General features: G+C 41.6%; 1 protein-coding gene across 2 annotated transcripts in view; it reads left to right on the top strand.

Moving 5' to 3' along the window:
• Nucleotides 1–24008, top strand: part of PRDM10 (PR/SET domain 10) — a 95969-nt gene that overhangs the window by 49524 nt on the left and 22437 nt on the right. The window contains exons 5-13 of one of the 2 annotated variants that reach the window (XM_059413835.1): nt 160–385; nt 2754–2995; nt 4468–4671; nt 9354–9426; nt 11455–11572; nt 14757–14886; nt 15621–15863; nt 20971–21318; nt 22969–23124. In XM_059413835.1, coding sequence (XP_059269818.1) covers nt 160–385; nt 2754–2995; nt 4468–4671; nt 9354–9426; nt 11455–11572; nt 14757–14886; nt 15621–15863; nt 20971–21318; nt 22969–23124 — 1740 coding nt within the window. The remainder of the gene's footprint in view (nt 1–159; nt 386–2753; nt 2996–4467; nt 4672–9353; nt 9427–11454; nt 11573–14756; nt 14887–15620; nt 15864–20970; nt 21319–22968; nt 23125–24008) is intronic. The other variant, XM_059413843.1, reaches the window with a different exon arrangement.

Below are 24008 nucleotides of genomic sequence, written 5' to 3' on the forward strand. Positions count from 1 at the left end.
AGGTCTTGAAGGGAGCTGATGTGAAGACTCTCTTCCAACCTTAGGCGTGTGTGCATGTGTGTGTGCGCGTGCGTGCGTGCGTGTGTGTGTGTGTGTATGTGTGCATACCAGCTAACTGAAAGCAAACGTATGCTAACTTTATGGTTACTGTTTGTCCAGGCCTCATTACCGGTGCATAACCAGGTGTTACCTTCCATTGATGGTGTGGATGGTTCAGACCCTTTGGCAACTCTGCAGAACCCTATGGGCAGACTGGAGGCCAAAGAGGAAGAAGACGAGGATGAGGATGAAGATACGGAGGAAGATGAGGAGGAAGATGGTGAAGACACGGACCTGGATGATTGGGAACCAGATCCTCCGAGGCCCTTCGACCCGCATGACTTATGTAAGTGTGAGCTGTTCCTGGGGCGGGGGTGTGAGCACGGGAACAAGGTCAGCATCGGCTGGGGGCTTCCTGTGTGCAGAAGCAGTACTCCTTGTTCTGCACGCACCATCTTGCTGGGTCCTCACAACAGCCTGGGAGGGAGGCACCGATGCTTTCCGGAGGGTTCTGATTTGACTGATGAATGAACCGAGGGTTGGAAGAGGCTGAGCTGCCTACTTTGCTTCACACACACTCACAACAGGGGTGAGTGGTGGCTCAGCCACGGAGCTGGTGTCTGACACCAGCCCTGAGCCAGTGTGGTAAGTTTGTCTGGTCCTCAGATATTCCTGGAATGTTCTCGAATATTCCTGGAATGTTCTGCTGTTTCAGCTTTAACAAGTTGGCTCTGCTGCCTCACCTCTCCACAGTAACCTTTTAAACAGGCCTATTATGTTACACGCGCCTGTGGTTTACATTTTCTACATTGTTTAATGCTTTCCAGAGTCTTAGGATGGGGTTGGTAGTGCTCAGTTGTTGTGAGAGTCAGGGTTCAAACGCAGGTGGTCTGGCTCCCATGTGCTGCTGATTAGCCACAACACTTACTGCCTCTCTGTACTGCTTGGGGAGAGGGTGGGAGGGTTCCTGCTTCCACCTGCCAAATTATTGTTTCTTTCCATCCATTTTCATGCTTATATGGCAAAGTTCTTATCTCATTTATTTGAATTACTGACGCTGTTTGGAGCTTCCCCATATCTCTGGGGACCTTCTATATATATGGTGATGGCGAAGCCTCTTTGCATGGGGCCAGCACTCACCTCCGTATCTGATAGGGAACTTTCTTGTTTTATTTTTTTCCTTGAATTCATGAGTTTTCAAGGCAACTCCTTAGTCAAATACCTATACATTGACTTTATCTTTACATTATTGGAGAGTTGTAGAAATTGGAAGTACCTATTTCCTAAGCCAGGTCCTCACCCAGCTGGGTAAAATGCAGTTGGCTAATTAAGTGTGTGAAAGGTCATGCGTATGAAGCCTCTGGGGTCCAGGCACTTCTCTCTGTTTTGTAGCCATTTCCACCTAGTTCTGGTGGTTAGTTTACAGATGGGTGCCCCTGGGAAAGAGGGAGTGAGTGTGGGTGCTAAGTGCTCAGTGATTGCTCTGAGAAGGAGCTGAAAATGAGCCCTGTCTGGGCGAGGCTAAGTGTGTCACTCAAGACAATGAAGGACAGAATGCTAAATTCGTTCACTTTAGCATTACCTTCACACGAGATGCACTGAAGTCTCAAACCTCTGTTTGAGTTAGACATGCCTAGACAATGAGGCTTCAATGACTCTCTTTGAAGAAACTGATTAAATGGTATTGTTAGGGTTTTTTAAAAATAGCTTTACTGAGATATAATTTACATACTCTAAAATTCAACTCTCTGTCTTATCAGATTTTTCAGCATTTATCCTAATAAGCTCTTCTTTTTTCTTTTCAGATCTGTTATAATTGATTTGTAAATGTACTGAGCTACTATTTGACTTAATCTCCAGCAGAGAAATAAGTCACTGCCTGTGTATTATTTTTGGCAGGCACAAGCTAATTCTGCCCGATTTTAGAGGAGCAGGACAGGATTTTTTTTTTTTTAAGATTTTATTTATTTATTTGTCAGAGCGATAGAGAGAGAGCGAGCAAGCGAGCACACAAGCAGTCAGAGTGGCAGGCAGAGGCAGAGGGAGAAGCGGGCTTCGCGCTGCGCAAGGAGCCTCATGCAGGACTTGATCCCAGGACCCTGGGATCTTGACCTGAGCTGAAGGCAGACACTTAACCAACTGAGCCACCCACGCATCCCCCCCTTTTTTTTTTTTTTTTTTAAGATTTTATTTATTTATTTGACAGAGATCACAAGTAGGCAGAGAGGCAGGTGGAGAGGGGGAAGTAGGCTCCCTGCTGAGCAGAGAGCTCGATGTGGGGCTCAATCCCAGGACCCTGAGATCATGACCTGAGCAGAAGGCAGAGGCTTAACCCACTGTGCCACCCAGGTGATCCCCATCCTTTTCTTTAAATAAAGATTTTATTTATTTATTTGACAGGGAGAGCAGCAGACAGAGGGAGAGGGAGAAGCATGTTCCCCAGTGAGCAGGGACCCTGATGCGGGACTCGATCTCAGGACCCTGGAATCAGGGCCTAAGCTGAAGGCAGACGCTTAACTGACTGAGCCACTCAAGCACCTCACAGGACAGGATTTTATTGGTCTATGAAAGCTAGCAGAATTACAACTGAATGAGTAGTGTAATTGTAGGAGTTAATTGAATTTTGGAGTTTGGGGATTTTTCAGGTTAGAACTTTGTCCCTGAGATCAAGTGACGCTGAGGAATTTGACTTTAAGATTTTCTCTCTCTTGCAGGGTGTGAGGAGTGTAATAATGCACATTCCTCAGTGTGCCCGAAGCACGGCCCCTTGCATCCCATCCCTAACCGGCCTGTTCTCACCAGAGCCAGAGCAAGCCTCCCCCTGGTCCTCTACATTGACAGGTTCCTCGGAGGAGTGTTCTCCAAAAGGCGCATCCCCAAGCGCACCCAGTTTGGCCCTGTGGAGGGTCCCCTCGTCAGGGAGTCTGAGCTGAAAGACTGTTACATTCATCTGAAGGTAATTTATGCTTTATTGTATGGTTCACTTTTGTTCTTAGTAACTTTTAAAAGAGCATGTGTTTTCCTATGGGTTCTCTTAATTCAATTCTATAACCATTGTTTGCTAGTATTTTTCTTTCTTTGCTTTGTTCTATTTTTTTATTTTTGTTTTTTCTGTTTAATTTGTTTTGAATGGAAACATTCTCTCTCTCACCAATAAGTTGGAGGTCGCAGTCTCAGTCCCCTAAGGCATTCTGTGAGTCATTCTGAGAGGTGGTGTTCTTAGGGGCTGTGTTAGTCTGCTAGAGCTGCTGTAATAAATACCATAGACTGGGAGAGCTTAAAGAACAGAAATTTATTTTCTCACAGCGCCGGAGGCTGGAAGGCCAACATCCAGGTGTCAGCAGGGTTGGTTTCCCCTGAGGCTTCTCTCCTCAGCTTGTCCACGGCCTCCTCTCTGTGTCCTCATGCCTTTACTCTGTGTGTGCAGGTGTCCCTGGTGTCTCTCCCTGTGTCCTGATCTCTTTTACTTGTAAGGACACCAGTCAAATTGGGTTGGGACCCACACTAATGACTTAATCACCTCTTTTAACTTAGTTCATGCTTTAAAAGCCTCATTTCCAAATGTGGTCACATACTGAGGGGTTAGGACTTTAACATATGAATTTGGTGAGGGCACAATTCAGTCCGTAATAGAAACTTTGACAGCTTTTTCTTTCCTTCTTCAAATTAACTTGATGTAGACTCATGTAATCTGCCGAGTACCAAAAAAGTTTTCAGGAAAACCCCTTATTAATTTTTGAAACAGATCTGTCCTATTGAGTCTATTGCTAAAGAATAGTTCCCTGTATTGTAAAATATATTTATACCGATCTCTCTTCTTTCCATTTGATGCTTTAGCAGCCCTTGTGCTTTCTACTTCTTGGAGAGCTACCCTGGAGAACCAAGAAAGGGCAGCAGGAAGGGAGAATCTTTGGGGTGTGTTTTTTTGAGAAGTCATTTGCTGTCATGGGAGGTTTTCCTTAGTGAACGCTCAAGATCTTCAAGAAGGAATATTACTTTGGAAAGAGAAATACATATCACTAGGCTATTCCTTATTAATGAATGCAGTTGCATCTCTGAAGTAAGCAACTTGTAAGGAACCAGAGAGTATTTTGCTTGCATTTCCTGGCTTATTTATAGTATTCTTTGAGGTATTAATTAATGATGAAGATCAGCTGAATCTATATGATGAGATTGTTAACTGGAACATTTTTCCAGGTGATTCTGCTCCAAGTGAGTCTTCAAAAAGTGGCCTTTTCCTTTTACACCTGGCAAGACACAATTCCTGGATCTTTCTAGATGCAAAAGGAAGAATCAGGATATGGTTAATTTCAGGAGTGGTGTTTCGTATATTATTACATTAATGTATATCATATCAAAAGTTAGATTTGTTTTTATTTTGTTTTGTTTTTGTTTTGTTGTGGCTTTTTACTTTCTCTTTGGTTGTAGGTTTCTCTTGATAAAGGGGACAGAAAAGACCGAGATTTACATGAAGACCTGTGGTTTGAATTATCTGATGAGACCCTGTGTAACTGGATGATGTTTGTACGTCCAGCCCAGAACCACCTGGAGCAGAACCTGGTGGCTTACCAATATGGCCACCATGTATATTACACCACGATAAAGAACGTAGAGCCCAAACAAGAGCTGAAGGTACAGTGCTGGGTCAGTGGTACCTTTGTTAGGAATAGTCACCATTTAATGCTTTTCCTCTTTTTCTTTTTTTTTCTCTGAAGGGGGATTCTTAAAAAATGGTCCTTTCCTTCTACTTCACTTACTTGTTGAGTACCTGCTATGTACAGTACATTTACAATAATACCATAAAAAAGCAATGAAAAGTACCTAACTTTTGGGTCTGTCAAAGGCCTACACGAAGGCATTCAGCCCAGAAGTAAAGAAGTGGTTGTGTTTAGGGAGCAGACTGGTATTTATGATGGAGTTTGGGATTATAGTTGGGGTCACTTAATGTTATTTACATACTCTGAAGAAGAATTAGTTGGAAACAGGAGATCTTATAACATGGAATTTAGAGGTACCAGCTAGATTTCTTTACCTACATGCTTCATTTTACCCTAGGAATTCGATGAACTGACTTCTGATTTCAGGAATATATTCTTTGGGGATAACTCTGTAGAAATTTGTCTAAATATTAACTATTGATGAAATAATGAAAATCCTGTTGTGATTCTAAGGGAAAATTCCTGATATAGTTGAAAAAGAGGCAAGAAATGGTTTTATCAGTACATGAACACTGAATTGCACAATGCTGCGACGTGGTGAAAGTGGCAGATAGATACCTCTTTGGGGGAGAACAAAGACCTAGACTTTGTTCAAAAGCTACACAAAACCTGTGTCTTTGTAAAAGGAGATTCACACCTCACATCATCTATTCCAATAAATTCTTGATACCAAAGTGAATACTTCTTGACTGTGGAGGGAAGATTATTTTCTCTCTTAAAACTGTAGAGGTAAAGACAGGCAGAAACAATTAAAGAAGAATGTAACAGTTGAGTGTAATGGCCAAAACACTACATGAAAAGGAAGCAACAGAGTGGGATAAATCTTTGTAATACACATTAAAAGGTTTAAAAATAAAAACTGAGGGGCACCTGGGTGACTCAGTCAGTTGAGCCTCCACCTCTTGATGTCAGCTCAGGACATGATCTCTGGGTCCTGAGATCAAGTCTTGTGTCAGGCTCCACGTTCAGCATGGAGTCTGCCCTTACTCCTGCTTGCTCTCTCTCTCTCAAATAAATAACTAAAATCTTAAAAAAAAAAAAAAGAAAAGAAAAGAAAAGAAAGAATAAAATCTGAGATGGTTGGGTTGGGTATCTGACTTTGGCTCAGGTTGTGATCTAGGGGTCATGGGATCGAGCCCCATGTTAAGCTCTGCACTTGGTGGGGAGTCTGCTTGAGATTCTCTCTTCCTCTGCCCCTCTCTCCCTCAAATAAGTAAATATTTGATATTTATAATAATATCTTTAAAAACAAAGAATGAAAGCTGAGAAAAGACACCTCTAACCTCTCTGGTATCCACATGGACACATGAATACTGGGAATAGGCTTTATTTGGAGGAGAAATCACTAGTAAAGAAAGGTTAAAAATTGTTTTAATATTAATAATTTAAAAACCCTTAAAACAACTATGAGTTATTATTTTTTGTTAATTTAAGTTAACACAAAGAGTGTTAACACAAAGAGTGAATGTGAGGGTTTAAAAAATAGGAACATTTATCACAGAACTGCAATATTTTGTAGAATATTCCTGGCAGTATAAAGTAAAAATGTTCTTGGCTGAATAAACCTAATTTTTGAAAATTAGTCTGAGGAAATAATTATAAACAAAGATAGGGCTAGATACATTCTAATTTTGTAATGCTGTGTTTCACTGATCCAAACACCAGTGACTTTAAGATGAACCATTATTTTATACGTCATTAAGAGAAAATATGCTGCTATTTAAGCTAGGTTATAGTGCTTATTTTTATCACCAAAGAGAGTAATTTTCTACTTACTCGAGGAGCTGTGTTAGACTTATTTAGAGATAATTTTGAAACCCTATTACATTTCTGCATATTTAAAAAGGCACATACAAGCAAAATAAATTGGTTAACATATAAACTGCCTTGCGTATAGTCTTTTTTTTTTTTTAAACCACTTTTACTTTGTCCCGGATGTTTGTATTTTGTATATCTGTTGTCTTCTGTGCCATCAAGGTGTTGATGTTGCTGTAGTATTTTTTAAAATAAGTGAACCACTGGTCCCTTTGGGATATTTTTCCAGATGACTGATGGCGTTTCTGTGCATGTTTTGACCCTGTGTTTTTCCCACTGAACCCATATATGTCTTTTTCCTCAATTAAAACACATGTCTTTGGAAGTTCAGTGACTTTCGATTAAGTCAGTAGGAAGGTTCCTGACAATTTGATGTTTGATGTATTAACAGAGGACTTGCAAGGTGATCGCACCAGCCTTGTATTGCTTAGATATTTGTTTTATTTATTCTGAGGGAGATGGCTTTTTTTTTTTTTTTTAATCTTCTTTTGCACTGCTTGTCAAGCGTTAGCAAGTCATGGAGTGCCAGAGGGGCACCTAACTGCATGAGATGAAAACAATGCAAAGAGCTTGGCCAGGTTTGTGCAGGAGCAACGAGCAATGAGTGAAAGAAAGCCACATCACAGCGATTGCAGAATGCCATGGAGATGGTTTTTGAGGTGTTAAGATATTAAAAATATACATTTTGGAATTGATGGACTAGGGTAGAATTTATAAGAGCAAACTGATAAACTATCTCAAAATCCAGCTATAGGTCACAGTCAAGTACATTAGAACATAGACTCTGTCATAGACTATTATTCCACACTGAAAAATGGACTCTCCATATAAATATTTCTTCATTGTTAAAATAGTGTTCCATAACAATTATACATGATTAATTCATTTAGTGATTAATATATTGAACTCCTACTGTGTTTCAGACACTTGGAAAAGATAGACCGGTGTCTGTGTTCAGGGAGCTCGTATTCTAGAGGGGAAGTGGGCAGAAGGTTGTAAGTGAACAAATACAGTTGCTTGAATAAACAGATTGGGGGCACCAACCCCTTGTGCAGTTGAAAATCTACGCGTGACTATTGACTCTTCAAAATGTAACTGTTAATAGCCACCATTAACTGAAAGCCTTACCAATAACATAATAGTTGCTTAACACATATTTCGTATGTTGTATGCATTATATACTGCGTTCTTACAGTAAAGTAAGCCAGAATAAAGAACATGTTATTAAGACAATCATAAGGAAGAGAAAGTGCATTTATGGTACTGTGCTAAAAAAAAAAATCTACGTATAAGTGGACCCATGCAGTTCAAACCCCTGTTGTTCAAGGGTCAAATGTAATATCAAATAGTGGTTAAGTGCTCTGAAAGAAGCAGATGGTACAAAAAGAGCAGGTAGCAGGAAAGGGACCAGTTTACAAATGCTGGGGAAGGAAGGCCTTGCCGAGGAGATGGTAATGAGGCTGGGGACTATGGAACAGGATGGGAGGGGCCAGCACTGTAGAAGGGTTAAGGGAGGCAAAGGGGAAGAACCCAACAGCCCTGGTGGTGGAACTGCAAGGACAAAGGTTGGGGTGGGAAAGCCCGTCGCCTATTGGAGGAACTGCAAGCAGGCCCTCTTGTTGAAAGGTAGTGATGGAGAGTGGTAAGAGCTAGAATAGATCGTGGAGCCCTTTGGAGCCCATCACTGAGCATTGCAGGTTTTTTCTATGAGTGAGAAACTGTTTAAGCAGGAGAATGATGAAATCTGATCATGTTTTAAGAAGCCCTCTCTGCTCCTGTGAAGAACGGATTGGAGGGAGCAAGAGTGGAAAAGGGGAATCTCCCTAGAAAACCAACCAGGCAAGAGCATGTCTTGGCATGGATCTTGGTGGGAGAAGCAGAGATGAAGAACATCTGAGCACCTCTTGTTGAAGGACGGCAGAACAGCACTGAGAAATCTGAGATAACTTGTAGTTGTCAAGTTTGAGCAGCTGGGGGAAAGGCAGGGTATTTACTGAGATGAGGAAGATGGGCAGGGGTAGGGGTGCAATATGGAAGCATCTAGAATTCAGTTCTGGACATGTAAAGCTTGAAGTGTTTGTGAAACACACAAAATACCAGGTAGGCAGTAGAAGGTATGTAGAGGGAACAGAAAGGGAAAGCCTGGGATGGAGATACTCATTTAGAATTGGTTGGAAATGGATGTGATCACTTTAGGGAAAAATAAGAAGGCCCTGAACTTGGATTAAGCTTTGAGGAAACTTAGAGAAGAAGAGGGAGAGGAAGAAGAGCCAGATGAGACTGAGCAGAAGTAGCCAGTGGGGTAGGAGGGAGGAAGAGACTCAGGAGGGCACCTTCGCATTTGAAATCATCCTCAGGGATCCCAGCGACAGCCGTTGGGTGGAAGCCATGACGATTCCAGCTGTGTAAAAACTCGTGTTTACATACAGATAAAACAACCAGAAGAGGCTATGTTTTACTTTGATGAAGAGACTATTAGTATTATCTCTTGTGAAGTTGTTCTAATAACAAAAACATTTTTTTAAAAACAAAAACAATTTTTTTAAAAAGGAGAAAGAAAACACACAGTGAGTGTGTCTTGGCAAACACACTTCCTGACTGACCATCTGGTGGTGTTAAAGAGATGGGTTCACAGTGCGATTTTGTTGTTGTTGTTTGTTTGTTTTTCGTGGGTTGTGGGAAAGCCTGAATTGTTTTGTGTAAGTGGGAGAAAGACTGTAAGCACCCAAGGAATGTGTGCTGGTGCCCTCTAGTTCTTCATGATGTACTTGGTTCTTGCAGGTGTGGTATGCTGCATCCTATGCTGAGTTTGTGAACCAGAAAATTCACGACATTTCTGAGGAAGAAAGGAAAGGTGGTTGGACTTTTTTCTATTTTCCACTTTCTATATGAATTCTAAATTGTATATATTATATCAGTATGTAACCTCCGGTTTTCCTATCTCAATATATTTAAAAGATATTCCAGTAGGTTTTTTTGTTTTTGTTTTTGTTTTTTTTTTAGCTACACATCCCTGTCTGATTTGGGCATCAAATGACAGTGACATATTTACATTTTCTTCCTGGGTGGCTGGAAAGTAGTATTTAATGTAATGAAAACCTCCAAATACTAAATTAGAATCTAGACCTGAGGACAGTCTCTATCTAGATTTAATCATCTCTGAGGACATTCACAAGGCAGGCATTGACTTTGTTTTTAATGTAAATTTAATGAAGTATAATTTATGTACAGAAAAGTGCACATATCATAAGCATACAGTCAGATAAATTTTCACAAAGGGAACACACCTATATAACCTGTACCGGATGAAGAAACAGAATGTGGCCAGTGCTCTGGAAGTCCCTCGTGCCTTCTTCACTCTTGGGTGTAACTAACATCCTGACTTCTAATACCATGGATATGGTATGCTTATATCAGGCTTCATATAACTAGAATTATGTATGTTCTGGGAATCTTTGGCTCGACATGTTTGTGAGATTTATCCATATTGTGTGTTATTGTAAAGCGTTCATCCTCATTGCTATTTTGGTAGTCTAGAGTACAGCTAGACCATAATTAATGCATCTGTTTCGCTATAGGTGAAAATCTGGGTTGTACAGTGCAGTTCTGACACTTAACCTGGATTAGGTCACATTGCACAGGTTAAGGGCCGAGTCTTTCACAAGACTTTCTTCATTCAGATACTGGCTGTAAGCTCTGGCGTTCCCATGTCACCTGCATTTCTGACCAACTAACTACAGTTTAGGGAACTAGAACCTCCTGAGGCTTGATAATTTTCTAGAATGACTCACAGAACTCTGAAAAGTGCTATGCTTATGATTACAGTTTTATTATAAAGGATACATATCAGGACTAGCCAGATGAAGAAGTGCTTAGGGCAAGGTTTGTGTGGGCCCCAAATAGGAAGCTTCCATGTCCCATGTCGCCTCTGTGGCACACTGATGTATGGTTACCAACCCAGGAGGCTCACCTGAACTGCAGTGTCCAGAGTTTTTATTGAGGTGTCATGAAATAGGCATGGTTGATGGAACTGTTGGCTGCATGATTGAACTTGCCCTCCAGCTCTTGCTCCCTGGCTCAAGGCTCCAGCCTCCAACCCTGTAATCAGACAGTTTGACTTTCTGGCACAAGAAGCCCCCTATCTTGAGTCATTTTAGGAGAATCTCACGTATCGTCAAAGACTACCACGATTGATAATGGCACTCCTATTATGTGAGCTATTCCAAAGATTCAGAGGTTGTTTGCCAGGAACCAGGGACAAAGGCCAGCCGAATTCTTTTTTATACAACAGGGTTGTTTCTAGTTTGGGACTATTTTGAAGAGTGCCACTGTGAACATTCTTACATAGGTTTTTCTTTTAGTGGACCTATGTGCGTACTTCTGTTGGTGTACATTCAGGAGTGGCATTGCTAGGATTGGGTGTGCCAATAATCAGCTTTAGTAGCTACTTTAACATTTTGTTAAAGTAATTATATTGGGCATTGGCTTTTAAGTCTTTTTGTGATAAGAGGCCTTCAGCTTATGAACCCTGGTTCAGAATCCCTAAGTCATCCAGATGCAGATTTTTCCACGGTAGCGCTTTCTGTCTTTCCAGTGTGGTGAGGCTGTGTGGGTATGTGTGTTGGGGAGATGGGAAACGGTAGTATGACAGAGTTCAGTTCTTTGATGTCTTATATGAATATAGAAGAAAATAAGATCCTAGAAATTACTCTTGTCAAAGTCTATCCTTTGATTTTCTTAACAAAAGAGTAGTGCAGATAGCAGACACTGTGCTTATAGGCACTGGGCTACATGAGATGAGCATGGTGAGGACACTGGGCATTTGAGGTCTATTGCTGTCTCTTGGTCATCAGCCATTATGATTTCTCTCCTGTGACTGCAGTTCTTCGTGAGCAAGAGAAGAACTGGCCCTGCTACGAATGTAACCGCCGATTTATAAGCTCGGAGCAGTTGCAACAGCATCTCAATTCCCACGATGAAAAACTGGATGTGTTTAGCAGGTATCTGAACGTTTTGCAAATTCGGGTGTTAAAGGTCCAGATTCATTTCCATATTGTCGGTCCACTACTGAGTGTTTGTTTCTGGGTGTTTCTGTGTGTAGACAGGTAATCAGGTGGGCTGCAGAGAGAAAGTTCCTGTTTGTCATTTCCCTTTGCCCGCCCCCATCCTCATCTACTGTTGGCTTCTTTTCTAGCACAATCGGAGTACCCAGCGGTGGGAGATCTTTCCCCCTTCGTTGCCTCCTCTAAGAGATTCTGGGATGGGGATTCTTGAGATAGCACACAGTCTGCCATGTGCAAACTTTTTTCAGAAGGAGGGTTCCTTCATCAAACTAAATCATAGGTTTCATTCCATAGTACATTAAAAATAGATAAGTGAGAATCCTGTAGGTTGGGGTAGGCAGGGGCCAGATCAGGTAGGCCTTATGGGTCATGGTAAGAAATTTGGATTTTATTCTAAGTATGATAGGTCTTTAAAGGGTTCTGATCAGGGAGTATCTGTGATGTGAATTTATATGTCGAAATGTCATGCTGGACGAAAATTAAAATGTCACTTGTGCTTTCTTTGGATCAAGAGTGAAGACAGGGAGTCCAGTTGGAAGCTATTTTAATAGTTCGGGTGAAGAATGAGAGTATTTTGGAATGCGGTGGCACCGATGGGACACCATTAGGGTTGTCATCTTTTACAGGATTTGAAAAGAGAGGAGATGGAATGACACGGTGTTTAGGAAAGTGGGAAAATCCGTGTTCTAGGGAAGGACATATGACTTCCTCCGATCATACCATTAAGAGCTCTCTTGAGGTTCGTGGTCATGATGCTAAAGTGAGACCACTAGCATGGCCTCTTTGTCATCGTCCAGTATCATTTGCTGCAATGATGCCAGTGCTGAGCAGCCAGGGAGTGGGACGGCACAGTGTGGTGGCTTTGCCGGCAGAGTGTGGTGGCTTTGCCAGCACAGCAGGAGTGACGGAGCAGCAGTGGGGATGGCAGTCGAGAGGGAGCAATTATAGCAGTTACAGTGAATGACTTTGGAGTTTATGTGTGGAAGAAGGGAGAGAAAACATCAAGAGGTTGTAGGACTGCAAACAGGTGACAGAAGGACTACACTGGAGGTGGTGGTGAGATGCAAGGATTGTTGAGTCCAGGGATTTGCGGGTGTGAGCTGGAAAGCGAGAGGTAACGTTCGAGTGGGCAGTGCGTGGGACTGAGGTAAGGGGACGGGGCTCGATACTTACGGAGGGTAACCTGGTCTCGGATATGACCATGGGAGCCATAGGAGTAAATGTCTGAGGTGGGTAGAGGGCATAGTGAGAGTGAAATCACTCCCTGTCAGGTGTCTCTAGAACTCTGTTCATGGCTCTGTTGTCACACTTTTTATACTGTGTTTTTTTGGTTTGTGTGCCTGCCGTCGCTATTAGACTTCTGAGGGCAAAAACTGTCACATATAACTTGTCTTTATTGCCTAGTATGGGGTGTGGCACATGGTATATAAAGACATTTGTTGGCTGCCTATTAAAAAGAAATTGGAGACCATTAGGAAAATTTGAACTTTGACTAGATTTAATAATACTGAGCAACTATCAGATTTTTAAAAAAAGATTTTATGTACTTGACAGAGAGAGAGAGATCACGAGTAGGCAGAGAGGCAGGCAGAGAGAGAGGGGGAAATGGGCTCCCTGCTGAGCAGAGAGCCCTAGGACCCTGAGACCATGAACTGAGCCAAAGGCAGAGGCTTAGCCCACTGAGCCACCAGGCGCCCCACAACTCAGATTTTTAAGGTGTGATGATGGTATTATGGAATATGCATGTGTATATCTATCTATCTATCTATCTGGAATAGAGAAAAAAGAGTCCTTGTATTGTAGAGACATATTTGTGGAAATATTTGCATATTATCTTGAAATGATGTCTAGACTTAGTTCAGAATAATCTAATGCATAAGTGTGTGGGGGAAATAGCCGGGGGTGGGGGTACATTGGAATAAAATTAGCCATGAGTAGCTAAGTATTGAAATCAGGTAATGGGCACATAGGGTTCATTGTGTACATTGGGTTCTACATTTATCTAGGTTCAGAATTTTCTATAAGAAAGAGTCTTTTAAAAATTCTGGAACAACATATAATTTTTGTTAAATTGCTAAATAGATAAGTGGAGAAATAAAACATGATCTGGTCAGTTTTACACATACCTCTCACACACATCTTTTTTATTTTCCCCTCCCCTCCCCTCTCTTCCCTTCCCTTCCCAGTATCGTTAACATACAGTGTTAGGTTAGTTTCAGGTTCAACAGTTCCATACAATACTCAGTGTTCATCAAGTGAGTGTACTCTTAATCCGCTCACTCATTCATCTTCTAAAAGAGATTTTAGGGGCACCCTTCCTGAATTCCTTTATTGAGGAATTTTATCTGCTAGAAATCTATTAAAGAAGATAAAATTTACTTGGTGTTCACAAGGCATGTTATGGCACAGTTGAGTTAGAAATTTGTTTTGACCTGTCAGAAGCTTATAGCAAAACAAGAAAGTTCTTTAGAATCGAGCCACATGTCTTGGAAGGAATAGGAAGTGAAGCATGGGAGAAGGAGGGAAAGAACGGAATCTTGTCTCTAGGAACGCACTGTAAGGCCTAGCGTGTTCTGTCCTGTCTGCATTTCTCACATCATTTCAGAGATATGTTTGTGCATTCCGAATTTTCAGTAACAAAATGGTTGTCAGTGCTCTGAGTTTTCAGTAGCTCCTTTTTTCTGAATAATTTAAGATATCTCTGGGCTATATAGATGGCAGGGATGAGATATTTAGAAAGTGTATATTACCAGGGCGCCTGGGTGGCTCAGTCAGTTAAGCAGTCTACTCTTGATCTTGGGCTGTAGAATTGAGCCCTACGTTGGACCCTGCACTCAGCGCCTGGAGTCTGCTTGTCCCTCTCTCTGCCCCTTCCCCACTCATGAATCGGCGTGAGCATGCTCTCTAAAATAAATTTTAAAATCTTTAAAAAAAAAAATTAAAGAAAAAAAAAGAAAGTGCATATTATCAAAATGATTGTTGCCAGTAGAAAAAAGAATCAGGAAAAGTAATAAAATGAGAGGAAATCAAGATTCGGGGCTCATCAGCACCATGAAGGGAAAATACTTGTTAGGGAGTACTGTGTAACCATGTTGTTTATAACCTAATCTTCTGTCCCCAGAACAAGAGGCAGAGGAAGGGGACGAGGCAAGAGGAGATTTGGCCCTGGTCGACGACCAGGACGCCCTCCAAAATTTATCCGCTTGGAAATAACCAGTGAAAATGGGGACAAGTGTGACGACGGGACACAGGTACCGGGGGAGGAAGAACTCTGTGTTAGATGCCTGCTCTGGGGATCTGGAATGAGTACCAGGCTTCAGTACAGATACCTCCTGGAGGCTGATGGTCCTGCCATGTCCGAGCTTGGTGGCTTGTTAATTGGAGGACGACTGGCAGAAGGCGAGAAGAATGCATTCTCAAAAAACCCTGAACGTATTCTTGAATGTCACAACAAAAATCCAACTTTGTTGCCGTCAAGATTTGAAATTGGGGGCGCTTGGGTGGCTCAGTCATTTAAGTGTTTGACTCTTGATTTTGTTCAGGTCACGATCTCAGATCAAGTCATGATCTCAGGGTTGTGAGATCGAGCCCCATCTTGGGTTCTGTGCCGGGCATGGAGCCTGCTTAAGGTTCTGTCCCTCCCTCTCCCTCTGTCATCACCACCTCACCCCTGCCACCAAAAAAAGGAGTTGAAATTGTCCAGATATTGTTGGGGGATAATGTTTAATTAGTTTCATGGTCTTATTCCAGATGAGTTCTCCTCTCAGAGTCTTTTCCTCATGAAGTGGTCTGGAATATCTCTTGGTTTTACATCCTGTGGATAGTTACCTAGTCTTGGATAGTTTTCCCAGAAGGAGACTATTTTTTTCTGAGCATTAGGACTCTAGAGATTTAAAAAATAGGCAGCAGTTCCAAATACTAGCTGGCACTCTAGCATGAGTCTCTATCTAGCTGGGGAAATCATTCCTGGTTATTGCAATTTCAGGACTTGCTACATTTTTCCACCAAGGACCAGTTCGATGAGGCTGAGCCAGCTACTCTGAATGGGCTAGATCAACCAGAACAGACCACCCTCCCCATCCCTCAGCTGCCACAGGAAACCCAGCCTTCTCTGGAGCATGAGCCAGAAACTCATAGCCTACACCTGCAGCCCCAGCACGAGGAGAGCGTGCTGCCCACCCAGAGCACTCTGACGGCCGATGACATGCGCAGAGCCAAGCGTATCCGAGTAAGTGGGAAGTAGAGCTCCTCCTTCACGAGGTGCTGCCCTTTCTCCAGTCGACTGGCTTTCTGAGTGCCATGTTTTCCCAACTCACTCACCATCCACTCTGAAATCTTGCATCTAGCCTACCACACACTGGATCCCCTTATCTAGGAGGAATGTATTAACCACTTCTCAGTGTCTTTGTGTCCTGTGACAGCCTGGAATGGCTGGTCCTAGATTCCATCAATTTAGTGATGACACAGAAGCTTGGCTTTTGGCAGCTTCTGGATTAGTATAGTTCGAGTAGGATAGCTCTCTGGATCCCTAACCTCACAGATTGGAAATGGGGAAATAAGTAGGTTTAATTATAATAATTATTTACACTGAAGCCACTCTACTCCATGCCTAATGATAGCTCTCAGATTAATTTCGGGTACATGAATTTGGTTGTCTACAGTTTCCAAAGGAAGACTGGCAAATGTCATTACTCATCATTGCAAAGGGACCCGTGTTCACATTGCTGTGGCAGGTAGAGTTTACACATCCGGGACAGCCTGAAGTTTAGTACCAGGTTTGGGAGTTGGTCATTGGTACACTTCTGTGGCCTGTGTCTCAACTGTAGACCATGCGGCCACCCAGCTTCCATGGCCTCTAGGTCAGATGTGTTACTCTTACCTCACAGATAGCACTGGAGTCTGAGTTAGTTCCTGGAGGAGAGGCATGTGGAGAACAATAGGGTTTTGTGGGATAAGTGTATGTGCTGACCAGTTTACATCCAGAAAACGATGACTTATACCACTGTCTATGGCAGCGGTATATACTTTTATTTTGTGGCTAGAAAGAGGTTTTTTTTGTATACCTTTCTAGGCCTTACAGTTTTGAGAGACGTGATTGTTTTTGCTCATGTTTCTTTTGGTCTTCTCACTTGCCTACACGTAGCTTATATTTCTCTTGGTCTTCTTACTTGCCTGTAGACTGGAAGAGACCTTGAAAAATAGTCTAGTCCATGCCTTCCTGTAAAAATACATTTAAACATTTATAGCAATATAATAACATTGAAAGGTTGTCAGTGCTCTGAGGCTAAGTAGTCTTTATTAGGATCCTGTGATGGAAACATATAATGCTTTTGGCTCCATGTATATTCTTTCCAAAGACTGTGGAAACATATGTAAATATAGACCAGAAAGGCAAAAAGGTATGAATTAATACCTTCCTAATCCGTCATTCTACATTATTTACCAATCTGCATTTTACTCTTGCTCCATGACTTTCTTTTCTGCTTTGGCCATTCTGATTTTTCACCAAGTCCAGAGAAATGCTTACAAGATTTATTTTTTTTACAGGAAAAAAAAAACCCATAAAAACAACCCAAAATGAAAGACCACACATGTAGTGAAGTTGTGGTTGTACGAGCCTAGTGTAGCTCTAACTGTGTTCGTATCCTTCAGTGCATTGGGTGGCTGGTTTGGGTATGAGGTTCCTTGCATCAAAGCAAAAGCCACGTGCACTTGGCTTTTGGAGGTCAGTCTTAGTTGAGCTCTTGTGTTTCTTCCTCTCACACCTTCTAAAAATTAGGGCTATGTATTTTTTCATCTTTTCTCTCCAGATTGGTAATGACCAACTGAAGGGAAGTCTTCCAATCCCATTGGTAATGTAACTATTTTTCTCTCCTCTAATGCTGCCTGCTCAGTTGGAGCTGCAGGTAGGTTCGTTTCCTGTGTTCCATGTAACAGAACGTTATTGACGTGTTTGCTGACCTGCTGTTCTTTGCAACCTGTATTTGCTAAAACCTGGTGGAATCTACCGTAATTGCAAATCAGTCGATGAATAACCATTTATTTTCAGGTAGACCGATGAATACATTGTGGGTGGCAGATTCCTCCTACCCCAAATGAAGGGTAGGACTAAGTGATCTCCAGGATCCCATCCAGTTCTACAACAGTTTGGATGACTTAGGGAATGGTAGTGAGATCTGACTGCATACTCAGCCCTGGCTAGGGACACCATGCAATCTTCCCATGAGTCCTCTCCGCTAGGAGCTTACCATCTAATTAGGGAGAGAGTGCTCATGTAATGGATCTTAGAGTCAAGGGCTAAATTTGAAAGTGTAGCTTGTAATTGCTATAGGAACTGGGAAGTGAGAAAGGCCAAAGAAAGATGAGAAGGGGTCAGGGAGTAGTTTGTGCAGGAAGCAAGCCTTAAATGTTTTGGGAGAGGGACAGGAAGAAGTGGGCTGTTTCCAGGGCTCTTGGCCATAAGATCAAAGGCCAACACATAGGCATGTGCTTGGAATGGTTTTGGGACACTGCACATTGTAGCTTGACCCTAGTGTGGGGTGCCAATTGAAGGATGGCGGAGAGTGAGGGCTAGTCCACTAAAGGCTTTGAAAGTCTGGTAGAAATAGTCAGAAGAGTGTTAAAACAAACAAACAAACAAAAGCCAAAAAACAAACAGGATTGATTTCTTTTTGGTATCAAGATCAAAATAATACGAAAAGTGATGAAGAATGAATTTCCTTTAGCTATTAATATCAAACTTCAGAAACATTATAGGTCTTTGTCTGCAAAGAATCTGTTGTCTTAGAATTCACTTCAATGTGAGTTGAACCCCCATCGCAGATGGCAGCAATCATAGCATTTTGGCCCAGAGTATCTTCTGGACCATATAGTGTCGTGTGCCTGGCTGATGGCAACTCAGGGGTCAGAAGATCCGTAATGGATCCGTCTGTGCTTTCTCTGCCACTTCTCATGGTTTCTTCTAGCAATGTGTGCCAGCAGAGCTCTGAGCTACACTGGAATGTAGAATTAGAGTAGAAATGGCCTGCAAGTAGGTCAAGGGGTAGGGATAGTTTCAGCACTTTCACTGCCTTGTACTGTGTAGATTACATGAGGATCAGAGGAATATGATCTTCAGGGCTCCATGGGAATTAAAAGGACAACAAGAACAAGGTCTGTGGACAGAACTAAGACTGAGGAGCCCAGTGGCTGCTCAGCGATCAAGTGTCTGAGGATATTCAAACTAATCAGAAATGACAGAAGACTTATTAGCATAATAGTTCAAAACAAAACCGGGTTCTAGATTTGGCACCCCGAGGAGTGGAATCCCCAGTGGGACCAAGAGCAATTATACATTGTGTCTGTCCTTGGAAACCATATCGAACTTGGATAAAGGAAATGATTCTTACATGCTGTAAGCACTCTAAATCTTACATGTCTGAATCTCGGGATAGTATTTGTTTGTTTGCAGTATTTCCGTTAAGTTTTCAAAGTCTCCCAAATAGTGAGAGCTCTTCTGTGCAATAAATATTTGTTCAGATGGAGTAAAAAGATTGGGTACCTGTCGAACAGGGTGATAAAGCACAAGCAGACTCTGTGGCTGACATGAGGATGGTCTGCTCCTGCAGATCTCTGCAGGTGCTGTAGAAGGATCTTGAAAGAATTCTTTCTGTTTCTCATATGAAATGCATTTCATTAATTCTGGAGTTTTTATTGAACACTTCCTATGAGCTAAGCTATATGTGAAGGGATCTAGATATAAAGGAGAATATGATGTAATGCAGTCCTGAAGCAGTCTCCGTCCACTGGGGAACATAACAGAATTTCTAAGTGTTGCCTCAAGATAAACAAGTAGGTAAAATCTCTCTCCTGGCCCCAAGAGAGAACCTGGAGGAGAAAGTTTTCTGTCATATAGTAACTGTGTTCAGAATTTTCACTAAGGAAAAAAAAGGTTATTCTGCTTTTTTCCTGAATGATTATTTCCCACTTAATTTAGTTTAGAAGCTGCTTCTTGTTGGGGTTTAAGCATGATTCATTGTATTTTTTTTCATGCACCAATAACGTATCAAGGTCTCCATTAATGCTTCAGTTACTATTTCCTTGGTTACGTAAGCATACCCATTCACAGATACATTTTTTTTTTGAGGGAATTCTCCTCCTCCCCACAGCTCTTTAGAGCTTTCCCTCTGGTCTTTTGATGAACCTATGAGTGAGTCTTCATTATAGTATAGCTAAAATATTGATTCTGTATTCCCTGTGTGAAAGGTGATTCTGTTGATCTGCTCTCAGTAGAGCATGAGTTGTTTTTCCAGTGGTAGTAATGAATTTGCACTGAATATCTGTATTTTCTCACTTGGAATCCCTATAACAAGTGCATGAATTTATAATAAGATGGCTAATCAGCATTAGAAGCGCAATCTGTGACTGCAAAAAAAAAAAAAAAATGAGTAGACAGGGAACAAAAAGATAGTCTTAACTTTGTTATCATGGCCTTTTAACCAGTGGAACTAAGTAGCTACGCCGAGAACTTGTCTTCTGCATTTTCTAAGTAGGAAGTGGTCAAATATACACATTCCATTTATAATGTGTGCTCATATATCTTATCTCATGAAAGAACATGTTCATATAAATCTGTATCCTTCATTTCTCTTTCAAGTTCTCTTTCTTAAATTGAGATATAATTCACGGACCATAAGATTCACCCTTTTACAAGCGGTGTTTAGAATATTCTCAGTTGTGTAACCATCACCACTAGAATTCCAGAACATTTTCATCATTCTGAAAGTAACCTTGTATCTATTGCCTCCTTCCCCAGCCCCTGGCAAGTACTACTCTTCCGTTTTTTTATATCTTTTTTTTTTTCCCCTAAACATTTTAATCAAGCTTTGAATTCTTTTTCTCAAGAACTTCAGCAAGTCACATTTGGCTGACTTGCTCCAACCTCATTCATGCATGTGTGACTCATCCCACATCACTTCTTCTAAATCTCCAATTGTTGCTCTGCTCAACTCCGGAATTTGTTTTATCATACAGATCTTTTATTGGGAATGCTATTTTGGCTGTGACTGACTTAAATTCTTAAAAAAAAAAAAAAAAAAAAAAAAGAACCCAAACAAACCCATATATCCATAAATATCGTAAGACATAAAAAAGGTTTGCTTTCCAGGGAGATCTTCTCTGGGCATGGGTTTAGTTTTCACGTCTTCACCAGAGAAATCTTCTTTCCACTGTGTGTCCTGGAGTTTAATATCTATGAAAAGTCTGACGGCAGAGACGATCCTCTTTCTCTGTAGGTGTGCGAGCTGCTTGCCCGCCTGACTGCTCGCTGAATGATCCCGTTTGTGTGTGTCTTTCAGAACGCAGCTCTTCAGCATCTGTTTATTCGAAAGTCTTTCCGGCCTTTTAAGTGTTTGCAATGTGGGAAGGCCTTCCGGGAAAAGGACAAACTGGACCAACATTTGCGTTTCCACGGGCGGGAGGGGAACTGCCCGCTGACCTGTGATCTCTGTAACAAGGGCTTCATCAGCAGTGCGTCCTTGGAGAGCCACATGAAGCTCCATTCGGACCAGAAGACTTATTCTTGCATTTTTTGCCCAGAATCCTTTGACCGCCTTGATCTGTTGAAGGATCATGTGGCCATTCATATCAATGATGGCTGCTTCACGTGCCCAACTTGTAAGAAACGATTCCCAGATTTTATCCAGGTGAGTGTCTATTCCTGAGACTCCCGTACGCTTTTCTTCTTTGGTAAAAGAAACTTCGATGTTTGGAAAATTGAGACTGCCTACCGCCTGCATTTTCATCCCGTCCTTGAAACAACTTTACCGTTGAGAACAGTATTTCTTCAATCAAGCTACTTTTGATAAGCGAAACATCATCATAACCCTTAATTGTCCAAATCAGACATTGGCATTGAACCATATAAGTTGTATTACAAGGAGCAAATACCCAGATCTGATTATCATTTTTACAAAGTCTTTCTTAATCTTTGCCAGTACGCTCTACTCATAAAATGTAGAGAGCCTGTAGAAGACGTACTCCCATTTCTTGGCCTGGAAACATTTTCTCTCTACTACTGTGGTATCCTGTCTTGCTTTACTAAGGTCATGCATTTTGGAAGGAGACAAAGAGAGTTGGTATATAATATACTTTTGTATCAAGCACTGACCTCCTTCCCTGGACTATATTCTGGAGCAAAATAGGTGAGGATAAATTCCAGAATATTCATGATTTCATTTGAACATCCAATGATGATCTGCTAGTTCTATGTTAGTCAACGAATAGTTAAGTATAAATATCTAATAAAAATATTTTCTCTCTTAAAAAAAATTACCTAGACAAAAGGAGCTCATAGTTCTGCTAGTATGGGGAGCCTTGGTAATTTTGTCACTCCACAACAGTTAGAAAAGTGGCTTATGGCAGAATCTAATGGCAAAAGAGACTCAAAAAACAAGCAAAATGTCTTACAGGAATAGTTTGCTACGACTCACTACTCAGCCGTCGTTCACGGCTCTCCTTCACTGGGTATTTATGGCTAAGGAAATTCAGAGGTCATATTCCTTTATTTAAATTATCCAAAAGCATGGGGAATAAGTCCCGATTAAGGAGAAATGATACTGATGTTGTGTTGTTCTCCTAAAAGGGTAATGTATTTTATATCATCAAATTCATGTCTTTATTCTTCAGAACCTGATTTGTTTATTTATTCCAAGATTTTATTTATTTATTTGAAAGAGTACACAAGCAAGGGGAGTAGGAGAGGGAAAGGCAGACTCCCCTCTGAGCAGGGATCACCATATAGGGCTCCATCCTAGGACCCTGGGATTATGACCTGAGCTGAAGGCAGACACTTAAACAACTGAGTCACCCAGGTGTCCCTTTCAGAACCTGATTTGATGGAAAGATGTAAAAGGACCAATTAATGAAAGGGACTAAATTGCTTCTATATGTGTTGGAAGCAGGAAAGAGTGAGAAAGAATCTTTTTTTTAATCTTTCTGTGGATAATTTTTTACCAAGATTTATTTAAATCCAGAGGAATTCTGCTTTTAATCTTAAAAAAGGAGAGAAAGAAAAATGGGTCTCATGTGATCAGGGCTTTAACTGAGCAAGTACTCTTTGTTTCTCTTCTTCACGTTATATGGAGGTTGAGATTTATAAGGCTTTCTGGCTACTTGTTTTGTTTCTTTGGGACAGGGGTGCTGTGTGTGAGGCCACTTATCAATCACATCTGATTGGGTTATGCCGCAGGGCCCATGAAAATCCATGGGAATGCGTTTGGCTCCCTCTAGTGTTCATAAGCCGCCATTTGTCCTTTCCTTGGGTCCTCTGACTGACTCGCGTCTTCAACTGCCAGGTGAAAAAACACGTGCGGAGCTTCCACTCAGAAAAGATCTACCAGTGTACAGAGTGCGACAAGGCGTTCTGCCGCCCTGACAAACTGCGCCTGCACATGCTTCGACATTCAGACCGCAAAGATTTCCTGTGTTCGACGTGCGGGAAACAATTTAAGGTACAGAAGCAGTGAAGGGCCTAACGTTCTCAGGGTCACGGAAATTTCGCGGGGCTAAGGATAGGTGCCTGTTCATTCCATCAGTTAATCACCTCCTTACAAAGATCTGAACTTGGGATGCATTTTATGTCTCACGTTTGACTTGGTTATTATGATAAAATGAGGGGAAAAGCTCACCTTAATATCCCCAAATAATTAATATAATTGTGGAATAGAGTGATAACCCATCTCCTTAAAAGAATCCAAATGTACAATAGGTGGAACTGCATTGCTTTGAATTCCCAAGAGAACAATACGTTGACTTACCAAATCGAGAAACTTTTGTTGGGGACCTATTACGTATCAGAGCCTGGCAATTGAGCCCTGAAAGTCTCGGAACTGTCATCTAAGGAAGGCAGGAGATCTGTGGGATGCCGAACGGCTTGGGCAACTTGGGGAAAGGGTCATGACTCCAGGATTAAAAGAAGACATCATAAGTATTGGTAGCCTGCCTAGACTTTAGAAGAAGCAAGGGGCAAACTCACAGGAGACTCAGGGATAAGAGTTAAATAAGGAAATAGGAAAATAGTCAAGTACGTTTCATTGGGAAATCAGATGGCTCATACTGAATAGAGAAACACTAGTGAGTGTGACTGTAGATCATGCTGTCATAGAAACTGGAAAAGAATCAGAAAAGGCTGCAGAAGGGAAAAATTAATTATAAAAAGATGCATTGTATAGAATTTGGAGATGGTAAAGAGATATAGGAAGTAATTTTCAAGCTTTAACTTGATATGTCGTGGAATAGAATCCTGCTGGCATTCAGTGTATGGTAGCACCGTTTGGGCCTTTGCGGAGAACTCTAATGTGACCTCTAAATAGGTGTAGGTTCTTTTTCATTTCTT

The sequence above is a fragment of the Mustela nigripes genome, chromosome 1, assembly GCF_022355385.1.
Source record: "Mustela nigripes isolate SB6536 chromosome 1, MUSNIG.SB6536, whole genome shotgun sequence".
NCBI classification, from domain to species: domain Eukaryota; kingdom Metazoa; phylum Chordata; class Mammalia; order Carnivora; family Mustelidae; genus Mustela; species Mustela nigripes.